At 36.7% G+C, this 12838-nt stretch overlaps 1 protein-coding gene across 2 annotated transcripts in view; it reads right to left on the bottom strand.

Moving 5' to 3' along the window:
* schip1 (schwannomin interacting protein 1) overlaps positions 1 to 12838 on the bottom strand; it is a 344140-nt gene that overhangs the window by 273449 nt on the left and 57853 nt on the right. For both annotated transcript variants that reach the window (XR_006928793.1, XM_046876056.1), the window contains exons 6-7: positions 1231 to 1292; positions 864 to 1002 (exon numbers count right to left, since the gene is read on the bottom strand). Coding sequence is in view for 1 of the 2 variants with exons in the window: in XM_046876056.1 (XP_046732012.1) it covers positions 864 to 1002; positions 1231 to 1292 (201 nt within the window). In the remaining variant the exon portion in view is untranslated. The remainder of the gene's footprint in view (positions 1 to 863; positions 1003 to 1230; positions 1293 to 12838) is intronic.

Below are 12838 nucleotides of genomic sequence, written 5' to 3'. Positions count from 1 at the left end.
GTTGGATCTGTTTTCCATTCTGGCATGTGGAAGAGACTGTTGTGTGGCTCTTGGTTAGTGCAGGGTTAAGCGAAATACTTAAGTCCTATTCAAATGAGATACTTTTACTCAAATCATATTGGAATTGGTGACTTTTAACTAGTAATGAAGTTTTTCAGTAAGGTATCTTTACTTTTAATCAAGTATTATTTTCAAGTACTCTTTACACCTCTGCTCTTTAATGACAATTCACCTGTCACACTGCCTGTCAAAAGTTTGGAAGTGCCTATTCAGATTTTTGAGAGACATGATTCTTTTTGTTTCTATTAAAGGCAAAAAGACATAATAATTGGACAGTGAATTGGTCCTAACAGAAGAATTTATGTAAGACAGACGACAGGAGAGAAGATGTTAGCAGACTCCCGCAACCCCACAGTCAAACACTGATGTGGAAGCTTAATGGTTTGGGGTTGTTTAAGTTCAGGGTAGGTTTGATACTTATTCTGGGTGAAAGGAATGAACCAACATGGCTTCCATTCGATACTTCAACTCTATGCAATTCATGAGTGGCCTGCTATAGAGCTCTGACCTCAACCCTACTGAACACTTGCATAGGAATGCTGACTAGACCCCCAGGCCTCCTCACCCTACATCAGTCCTTGTGGCTAAATGAGTACAAATCTTCACAAGCACACTCCAAAATCTAGTGGAACATCTTCCCAGAGAAGTGAAGGTTATTATAAGAGCAAATGGTTGCTAAATATGGGCAAATCGATTGGACTTATGCTCTTGTAGAGCATATTACATCTTCATATAACCTGTGCAATTTGGACAATATGACATTAGGATATTTAAGGACTAAGAGTGAGTTTTGGGGTACTTACAGGAGTGCAGCCATCTGATAGAGTGGTCATGCTCACTGAAGTACTCATCTTGTCTGAGGAAGAGAGTGAGAGAGGGGAAGGGCTTCGTTTCTCCAGGATATCTTGTCCTTGCAGGAAGTCTTGCCAAGCAGGCTGGGTGCTGTCAATCAAATCAGTTTATAAGTAATGGTATTGATTTCTAGGAGGATCTAAGGTAGCTTTTATTTTTACAGTATTGGAAAAAAAAGGTTCTAATGGTAATAAGGATTTCAATCTGGGTCACGTGTCTGATGTAAGTCAATCAGCAATTATACTGAATTGGGAAGCTGTTCTTCCTTACAGGTGTTACACATGCATGAGTGCACGTGTGCTGGTCTGGAAACCGTACTTTTGCAATGGGTATCCTCCATCAGTGATAATCTTCATGGTTTGCAGTGTCTTCAGCTTGACCTGACAAAGTGAGAGAGAGAGAGAGAGAGAGAGAGAGAGAGAGAGATATTGAACTTTAATGCAAAGCAAAATTCAACATACCCTAAATACCTGAGAAAGACATATTTGGTATAATATCCAGATACACTTCATTTGTCAGATTAGTAGCAGGAATGGTGTGAAACACCAGTAAGTAAAGGCATTGAACTTTGGATCAGAAGGTCACAAGTTAAAATCCCACCACCACCAAGCTGCCACTGCTGGGCCCCTAACCCTCTTCTGGTTAGTTGTAATTCTTTCTGGATAAGGGCATCTGCCAAATGTCAATTTTTTGCAAGTAAATTCCCCAGGGGAGAAAAAAATAAATAAAAGAAATCCAAATTTTCTTTAAGAAATGGTTAGAGATTACATTACATTAAAGTAAGTTAACTTAAGAAGAGTCACATGAAGGTCAGATAGACATCATTTACAGTAGACCAATCTCTGTACTCATTGTATCAGTGTACACTAATTAGGAAAAGAAAAAGATCTGAGAGAGCAATACACTCTATGGACCTGACCATAAGATTCGTATGTGCTTTCTAAACTTCCAATTCCACATTTAGTCCCTATTTGCTGTTATAATAACCTCCACTCCTCTTGGCAGATGGTTCACTAGATTTTGAGGTGTGCTAATGGAGATCTTTCACTGTAACCCATATTTTCATGGAGCCGGCTTTTATGTACAGAGGCATTGTCATGCTGGAACAGGGTTGTTCACCTAGTTGCATTAAAGGGAAAATTAAAGACATCCTAGAGTAGTGTGTGCCTCCAACTTTGTGGTGACAATTTAGGGAGAATCAGATCTAGCTAGAAAAGTCAGGTGTCCTGACCTGGGATGATGGTGTTCATATAGTTTAGAGAGGCAGAAAGATACTGAAAAACAGAAGAAGGACCCTCCCATCCATTGGTTAAATAATACTCTCTTGTAAGATCTCAAAAGAATTCATCAAAAAAAAAAAAAAAAAAGAAAGAAAGAAAGAAAGAAAGAAAGAAAGAAAGAAAGAATTTGATGCAAATTTCAAAAGCACTAAGAAAGAAAGAAAGAAAGAAAGAAAGAAAGAAAGAAAGAAAGAAAGAAAGAAAGAAAGAATTTGATGCAGATTTCAAAAGCACCAAGAAAGAAAGAAAGAAAGAAAGAAAGAAAGAAAGAAAGAAAGAAAGAAAGAAAGAAAGAAAGAAAGAAAGAAAGGAAGGAAGGAAGGAAGGAAGGAAGGAAGGACGGAAGAAAAGCTCACACTGTTTAAAATTCCGATTCCTGGGGTGAATATAACACAGGGCATGTGGCCCGTGCAGTCAACAGTCTTTACACTGAGTTTCCAAAACTTTCTGAGGAGAGTTGAAATCTCCTGAACAATAGCTACACTTTTCCCAAACTGGGCTGTGGACACATTTAAGTTTCTCACAAAACAGAAGTAACTTGCTTTAAGATTCAAAGTACAAAACAAACTCCCTGAATGTTTCATGCTTTTGACATCTTCCTAGTGTAAAAAAAACAAGAACAACAATGTTGCATAAACACGATGCCAGGTGTGCCGAATAGTGCTTACACAAAACATGCTTTAGTTGTATCTTATCTGGAGCAAAACTCAACAGAAACGATTGTTATATAAATATATGTTCTGTATTTGCTAAAATTGCGTCAAATAGACGATAATGCTGATGCATCCATGATCATAAGGTGCAGACCATTTAAGCGTCACAGTCAGTTATGACACACTAAATCTGAGCAGCTCTTCAAAGCTGAACGAGTCTCTAAAAACCCACAAAACGCTGGCATGATTTATTTATACAAACCCAGACACAGACACAGAATGGATATAAAATCATTAGTTAGATTTGTACTGTGACAAGACAAAATATGCCATAAAATCCCAATACCTCGTCCAAAGTACACTGCGGTTCCGTAAATACACTACATTCACAAAAGTTTATGGCCGCCTAACCATACATCCCATTCCACATGGAGTCCCCATTAGCTGCACTTTTCTGGAAAGATGTTCCACTAGATTTTGTGGAGATACTTGTTAAGAATTGTGCAGATACAAGACTGTTTGTAAAGTCAGTGTAGGTGAGGTGAGGAGGCCTGGGGGTTCAGTCAGCATTCCAATTCATTCCAAAGGTGTGGAACTTTGTAGCAGGCTCTTCCAAGATCTTCCACTCATCTAAACCATATATTTAAGGAGCTGGATTTGTAGACATTGTCATGTTGGAACAGGTTTGGATCTACTAGTCCAGGTTTTAAATGCTGGTGCATCCAAAGACATCCTATACAATTGAGTACCTCTGACGTTTTGGTAAGTTTGGGGAAGAACCATCTATGAGTGGAAAAGTCAGCTGTTTAAATACTTTTGTCCATGTAGTCTATATGTACTGTATGCTTCAAAAATGTATGTATAGACACAAATGTACTACTTTATACTATCAAATACTATCAATCTTGCAGAAATTGCTATGTCAGTAAAAATGTTTCCTGCAACACATTCCATGGCTACACAGACTTTAAACAACTCCAATTCATCTTGAAGTAACCATCATAAAAATGTGTGCATTTCTAAAACATGCTAAACATGGATTTGTGTGTGTGTAGATGTGTGTGTGTGTGAGTATGTGTGTATAAGAGAGAGGCTTTTTTTGGCAAGGTGAAGGTGACATTGGCTCTTGGAACAGATTAGAGAGTCATCTCTACTGATCCATAACTAAATACACACTCACACACTCACACACTCACACACACACACACACACACACACACACACACACACACACACACACACACACTATTGTGCATGAGTTGTGCATAAGGAGCAGATGGAGGATAGCAAGACCTAAAGGAAGGTGTCTTGACAAAATAAGAGGGATGCAAGGGATGAGTGAAAATGAACTGATACACGGAAGAGAGGAAAATAAAAATACAAAAGGAGATGTGAGGGAGAAGATGAAAGAGGGGAGAAGCTACTATACCACACTCCATGAGAGCCAGAACAAATAGGAAAGATGCTCTGTGTGTGTGTGTGTGTGTGTGTGTGTGTGTGTGTGTGTGTGTGTGTGTGTGTGTGTGTGTCTTTTATTCTCCCAGCAGAGTTTGTGACAACGCTGTCACTGTATAGATGAGTTCTAGCCCACATTCCAGTCAGAGTCAGAGTTATGCAAGGTCATAATGACATATTCTTTCAGTTTGAGGCCACAGGAGAGCCATACAATCCTGCATATTAACACACACTCACACACACACTCGAAACCGTATGGAATAAGTCCTTGTCACGTTATTGTTTATAATTCTTAAACATATAAAATATTTAGAAGTACAACTTGACATGAGATTTTCCTTGAGATTTATTCTTCCACCACTCCTCAGAATCTGATCTGATTAAATGCAGATCACCAGGTTTCACACCAACTTGTGGAAAACTCTATGACAGGTGGAGTTCAGGATGTCATTTTATCTATTGTAAAAGGGATGATAAATCAAATCCTACAACAACTATAATGTCCTCCATCTCTACATCCATAAACCTCCTCCTTGGCCTTCCTTGTTTGTTTCTGCCTGGCGGATCCATTCGTAGCAATCATCAACCGATATACCCCGTGTCCGTTCTCTGCACATGACTAAATCATCTGAATCTCTCACCTTGATTCCAAAACGTCCTATCTGTGTGGTCCCTCTAATAAACTCAGTCCTGCCTAGCTTTTTGTTAATGCCAATATCTATAAGTCTCAGCACAGACTTGTAAACTTTCCCTGCACTTTATATTTATATATATATATCCACCTCCATAACTGAGACTGATGTAATTTGTATCTTGATGCAGAGCCAACGATACAATACAATAAAGATACACATGAAGCAGCTACCAATTTGATGCAATTCACCCCTGTTACCCACCCCTGTTACGACGCAGTGCAATCCGATTTTGATTCAACACAATGTATTGTATAAAATATAATTCAATATGGTACAAATAGTTCATTGCACTTTCACAAACAGGCCTTTGTAATACAAAAAAAGAAAAAAAAGAAAACATTTATTAAATAAATACAATCAAACCAGACTTTTTTTAACCTGGTTTGTCTCCTGGAAGTTACAGCTCTACCTCTGCCATGGTAATCTGTATTCTATGTGACTCTCAGGACATGCCTCAGTTTAGTAGTGTTGCGAAATGGCACGTCATATTCTCGCAGCGGCAGCTTGAGGAACAGTTTAGCAAGGAGAAATCAATCTACATATAAAAATTTGTCTTACTTTATTTGTCACTTTCTAACTAATGAAAGTATAGCGCATCTACTAACAATTAAATATAAATAAACACAAATTACGCATATGTTAAAAATGATGCATTGTGCTACAGATGCAAACCTGTACCCTATGCACACTTTCTTGCATGACGCATCGATGCGAATTGATGAATCTTAACATCGCTACATATTTAAAAGAATGAATGTGTCTTCACTAGCATTTAAAGCACCAATACATCTTTTAAACCTGTCAGCATTCAAAATGCCTTTTTAAAAGTAATTAAAACACCTAACATTTCTCTATATCAATCTTTTTTTATGTACTATTTGACTTGCAACATTTGAGCTATTTTTGACATTTTTAACTTTGACCAAAAAAGCACAGTTCTGGAGTCAGTCACTGGGGGAGCAGTGCTCATCTGTGCCTCTGCTGAAACAGGGATCATGTGCCAACCTGCCCTGCTGGGGAGAAAGACACAGCTCCTGCCTGCTGTGACAATGTGCATAAACACCCATTATGCATGGAGACTAACACACACACACATATGCACACACACACACACACACACACACACGCGCACACATTTTAACACACAGCCGGTGCTGCCTGAAAGCTGTGCCCACCATCACTCACAAAGCCAAACAAGCTTCTTGCACGCTACTTTACATGCTAACTGCCAGCACAGATGTGTGTAAGTGTGTGTATATATATATACAGCATGAGTGCTAATTTTAGCTCACCACCATTCTGAACAGAAAATTTACATTATCATGCAATTTTATCTCCATCTGCTAGTCTTCAACAGCCCCTTAATGCAACAGGCAAACTGAACTAACAAAGCTTGCAGAACCTGAACCCTCAAATGGAGTGTATTCACTCCACCCATTTAACTGCTGAGAGAAAAAAAATGATGGCTTTGCATAATTGAACTGTGGCGAAGACAGGAAATCGATATTCATTTTTCGGGTTTCCCAGCAGCAAGCAGACGCTACAATTCAACTGGGCCAAAATATATGTACAGATGAATGAAGTGGGAGTGAAGAGTGTAGAACGTAAGGGACCTTGAACCCGAGAAACCATATTATTGTCCCCTGTTAGAGAGACAGGGACAGAGAGACAGAGATAGAGATTGGAATTCTGGTGCTGGGATCACTTTGGAATGTCCGGTTTTGTCCCCAACACTATCAAAATAAGCTACATGGTCTTTTGTTGGTTTTTTCCCTCTAAAAGGTTTAGTAAGATACAATGTGTATTATGGAAATTTTAGTTCAAACAGTAGTTTTAAACAGTTTCTATAGTTGATATGAAATTTTTACATACTTTATGTAAGATACAAAAGGGTATTAAAAGTACTAGAGATTTTTTTTTTCACAATTTACCTGCACATTGCTTACCTTCACCACCTTCTTCCATATAGATCAAGTCTGGGCAAACGACTGAGTAGCAACCAGTAGCATTTTTTTTGTCATCATGTCGACGTTTTACATAGTATTTTACAGTACAAAAAAAACTAAAAAAAATCCAAACATAAGTATTTTGATACAACCAAATACAAATGACAAAATCCTACTTTATATTTGAAAAACGTATTTGAAATACAAGTATCATTAAAAACTGTCCATCCCTGATGACAGTTATATAAGTGCCTGTGACCAGCCAGTTCTTATAACATAATAAATATGAAAAAGTGTTCATGTTCATATAAAAAAATACCAAAAAAGAGTTTTTTTTAAAGTTTTTTTTCCCTAGCACAAAATAGAAGACAATTAACAAAAATACACACAAAGAAATTTAGGTTTTTAATGTAAAAAGCATAAAAAAATGACTATACCTTAATTAGGTTGACCAATAGAAAGTGTCAGTTTAATGCAATATAAAAAATACCAGTAAAATGTAGTAATAAAAAAAAAAAAATATGATCAATGCCCTAAATTGCACCAAATTTGAAATGATCTACTATTCTAACATCCAATCCTTGACTGAAAGTAAAATTAGAGCAGCATATTTACAGATCAAGTCAAGTCAAGTTTATTTCTATAGCCCTTTTGACAACAGACATTGTCTCAAAGCAGCTTTACAGAATTTAACAGTTCAGGTGAACGATGTGTATTTATCTCTGATGAGCACACTGTGGCAAGGAAAAACTCCCTTAGATGTTATGAGGAAGAAACTTTGAGAGGAACCAGACTCAAAAGGGGAACCCATCCTCATTTGGGTGACATCAAGAGTGTGCTCATAAATCTTTAAACAATACAGAACACTGGAGAGTGAGAACTAACATGAGCACTGGAGCACTGGAATGTGTGATTATGAATAATGTCCTACCCACAGTCTTATACAGTCAGTTGAGATTATGGAACCAGGAGCTACCGAGCAACACATTGTCAAGTACAACATGGTACATGGCAGGGTGGGGTGGGTTTGTTCTGCAATGAGGATGTAAAGTCACATTAAAAGGTAAAGTCACTCTCTTGTTGCATTTTAAAAAAGGACATACTGAATACTGGCCCATATGAACTTCTCAGAGTGAAGCCAGAATGTTGGATGAAGGGACTGATGATTGATCAGTTATATTCAATCCAGGTTGTTCAGGAGTCCCACAGACACAAATATTAGAATATAAGTCAAAATATAAGATGGCAAAAAACTTTTAATGAGTTTTTCATTATAATCTTATGCCCATATCTATAAGTACTGAATTATCAGAACAGTCAGTCATCACATCATCTGCATTGGTTACACACACTATTGCTGCTGTTTATTCTACAAAAGTTCTAAACTGTTTCTCTTATGTGATGCACAATACTGCAATTTGCACTACTATGCACTCTCACACTTTATGTACATTTCTGAATTGTCAAATATTCTGTATTCCTATTTAATACTATTAGTCTATATTGTCTCATATTGTCTGTTTTGTCTTGTGTAGTCTGTTTTGTCTCGTATTGTATTGTTTGTTTTGTCTTGTATTGTATTGTTTGTTTTGTCTTGTATAGTCCAAGATAAATGTATAGTGTTATTTATGTCTGTACTTTTGAGAGTCACCAACAGCTGGAACCAAATTCCTTGTGTGTGTCAACACACTTGGCCAATAAACCTGATTCTGATTCTGATTCTGATTCTGATACTTGGTTAACCCCCTCCCCTCCCCCATCCCCCAAAAAGGGAAAATTTACAAAAACACATTCAGTACAAAAAGACTTGTAAAGAGACTTGAGTAAAGGGAAAGTAGAAAGGAAAATGAAAAGAAATTATAAAACAGAGGGAAAAAATGTGACAAAAGCCCTAAACATGGTTTCATGCACAGTTTTAATGATCATTTATCAGTAAGATGAGACAGATTGTGTAATGTAATTCTCCAAATGCCCTCATGCAAGAACAAGCACAGTTTACTTGATATTGTCAGAAAAACTCGTGTTAAAAGAAAGCGTTAATTTACCTGCAAAAAGAGATGATGCATGTTGATGGTTATTCATCCTGTGCCTTTGCTGTGCTGACAGCTTTTTCTTTCCATTTTATGGCTGATATGAAACTACAGCACAGCAGAGCCACAAGAAAATGAAAAGCCTAAAGATCAAAGAGAAAAATGTCTCAAAGTTTGAGCGATTCGAAAATAAAGGTGCTATTTGTCAAATGCAATAGTCCAGTCATTTATGAGTCCGATCATTACTACATGTGTGCCCATAATATCCCTGACTTTAAGTGAGAAAACACCAAGAGAAGGAAATCAAGTTATAAATACAGAGAAAGAAAATCAGTTTTTGTTTTGTTAGAATGCATACAGAAAGAGAGTGACAGAAAAAAAGGAGAGAATGCACAAAAAAGCTAGAAGTGAGAGGAGGAAAGATTGGAGGAGGAATAAAACAAAAGATAGGCCGGAGAAGGGAGGGTGTGCGTGTTGGACCCTCTGGCTGTGCAAATATTAAACTGGACACTAGCCAGCTGAATAAGAAGGCAAATACGAAGAATAAAAGAAAGAAAGTCGGAGAAGCACAAGGAATTAAAAAGAGAAAATATGAAAATAATAGAGGATGAAGAAAGGGCTGGCTGTTGATCAGAGGAGGTGGCGTAAGAAGGGGGAACGCACAAAAAAACGATGCAACAAATGCCATCTGAGTTACAGCTTTCATCTCCCCTGGGTGCTGGGTGTAAATCTCTTTAGCTCCTGTGTGTGTGTGTGTGTGTGTGTGTGTGTGTGTGTGTGTGTGTGTGTGTGTGTGTGTGTGTGTGTCTCATCAATAATATACAAAGCTCCGAGTCTTAATAAGAAACTCCGAAAAGTCAACAAGGTCGTTTCTAACTGAGTATGCCACTCATCTAAAGGAAACAAACACACACACACACACACACACACACAAGCTTATGCTCAAATTATTAACTCCAACGTGCTACAGCTATATATTACAAAACTAATAGATAGTCTACAGAGTACTGAGTCTAAAAAAACACATTGCTAATGTTGGGACGGCTGGAAATGTAAGTCATCTTTGGATACATTTGTTTTAATTCTGATTTTAAGAGTTTTGCTTGCAGTATTTGTAAGAGAATGGTGTTTGTAAAAATTCTCTACTACTTAACACCTGCTGCCAAGCCAATAGACAAACTCTCGTACTACTCTAACTTGCTCAGCTCCTGATATTCTCAAATGCTGTTATTTATAAGCATTGATTTGGGAAGAATGACATTGTTTAATCATGATTTATTTGAATGGTGTCAAAACTGAACATAGCCAAACACACTAAACTGTAACGCTTCTAAATTAGTTTAGATAAGCATTGGGTTAAGTTGAATTGATACCACTGACTGTACTTATCACTGTTTTGAGAAGTTAACACACCATCAGTATCTGCTCCCATAGGTTGCTGAGACTGGCAGTTCTGACAGTGTATGGTGGACAATAACAAACTAAATGGAATTAATTACTATACTTAAGTAGCTTTTTTTACGTATCTGTACTTTACTGAAGTATTTCAATTTGGGGAGACTTTAACTTCACTACATTGCAAAGTATAAACCAGGCAACACCCAGCAAGTACTATATGGACTTCTCCCTCTGTCTCACTTTTCCTCCGCTGCACAATTATTTTTGCTCTATTGTTTATGTCACTTTGACTCGGGACTGGCACAGCACAGTGTCACTTTATGTCACCTTATACCAACACATGAACACTTTGAGGACAAATCACACTGGATTACTTTAATCTGTACTTCTGTCAATATCTGTCATACAAATATCCATCCCTTTCTGTGCAATTGGTGTGTACATATATATAATATTATTCCTAACATTATTTTCATTATTTTATTTCCTTTTTTTAATTCGTATTTTATTTAATGTTGTACTTTTTATCCTAATATTCCATTTTAATTGAAGTCAAATATCTTAATTTTTATTTTTTTTTACTAAGATACTGGTGGTATCTTCTTAGCATGAACATAGAGTTCAGCGTCAGATCAACAACAAGCAAAACATTTTGAGAGTATACAATTAATGCACAAACACTGACAATCACACATTGAAGTGTTACTAAATTGATATATTATTTCTGACTTTGTGAAGAAATGCATGACTGAAACAGAATAATGTACACATACTATATGCAGCTGTGGCCATTTCATCTGATACAAAAACTAGTTCCTGTTAAAGTAAAGCTGATACAGCCAGTTTATAATTACACATAGAGACGTTCAGATACAATATAGCAAAGGAAAACTCATGTGGAACTGTGTTTAATATAGTTTTTAGTTTTATTTATTAAACTTAAACTTGCAACTATGTAACAAATAAACGTTAAACCGAAACTGCCTGCTCTCAAATCCTGTTATTTCATTTGGTTTTAAAGGAAATTGTTTAGCTTTGGCCTCGTGATAGTTGTAACAGACATCAATCAGTAATTGACTCATTAATATCATTCTATTAATAGAATAACTTTAGAGTCTTTTCACATAAACTAAGTTAATCAAGCAAGGGTCTTGTGACAAAAATGATAATAGGAACATGATAGTTATAATAAATCATAGTACTGTAGATACTTGGGTACATTTTTAAGGCAAATACTTTTGTACTTTTACTCACGGTGTGTCCTTAAATAACCCAGTGCTTTAAGTGAGTGGATCGATTGTGTACGGCAGGACAGTTTGAACATGATTCATTTAAAAACACACAGCCTACATTTCTGCTTCTAACAGCGAGAGTCATTAATAACTGCTATGCCCTAACAGCAATGTCCCAGTGCTAATGTACAACAAGGATGTAGTAGATTCAACATCAATATCACACAATAATAATCTTTAGTTAATAGACATGGTGTTACTTGAAATTACCACCACATACTTTACTGTTAACCATCACCACCAGTGTATTACAGTAAGTGCAGCTCATTTAAGGTGTTTTTGTCAGTAGTGGGAAGTAACAAAGAACAAATACTTCATTACTGTACTTAAGTAGATTGTTTCTGGAACTTTACTTCACTATTTATTTTTAAGACAACTTTTTACTTTCACTCATTACATTTTTTACACAAATATCTGTACTTTCTACTTCTTACATTTTTAAACCAGGCTCGATAATTTAGTTTTAATCTATTTGGTGTCGTCAATATTTTTTCTCTCTCCCGTTTTTAGCTCATCATCCTATTTCCTGTCATTGCAAGGCTTTTTCAACCTACCACTGGTGTATCATTTCCTCGCTCTCACGCACCACAGGCAATTTTACAGACCCAACAAAGAGCAAGGCAGAAGGCAACAAGAAGTCTGAATGTACGTGGATGAGACAGAGGGAGTCAGTGATGTAAACATGATTGAGAATCATATTTTCTCTGCTTGTTCTATATGGTGGTTGTTCAGCCTGGATACATTCATTAGTTAACAAATTTTGAAATTTGTTTTGTATTAATATAATTATATGATGTGAGGTCCAGTCAATAGCATGACACTAAAACATGTAGTCCAGACTTCTTTACTTTAACTTGAGTGAAAAAGTGTAGTCAGTACCTTAACTTTTACCAGAGTCTTTTAACCCTGAGTGAAAGATGTGTGTACTTTTGCCGCCTCTGTTTTTTGTATACATATTATTGATATAAGGAAAAGAAAATAACGAAGGCAACTCAATTTAATACGCCAAATGTGTAATGAGACTAAAGAGTGCTGTTTGATGGATACTCAGAATGGAGCGCAAGAATTCCTAAAGCGTCTGAAAAGCTCTTTGATGATGAGGTAAGTATTCAATGGCCACTTCCATCTCTGCTCATACAAACTGTGTGTTTAATAGTTGATGAGTTTCCTACAGTCT

This window comes from Silurus meridionalis, chromosome 20 (genome assembly GCF_014805685.1).
Source record: "Silurus meridionalis isolate SWU-2019-XX chromosome 20, ASM1480568v1, whole genome shotgun sequence".
NCBI lineage: Eukaryota > Metazoa > Chordata > Actinopteri > Siluriformes > Siluridae > Silurus > Silurus meridionalis.
The sequence above is the reverse complement of the archived record's forward strand: the minus strand, read 5'-3'. Positions and strand labels throughout refer to the sequence as shown.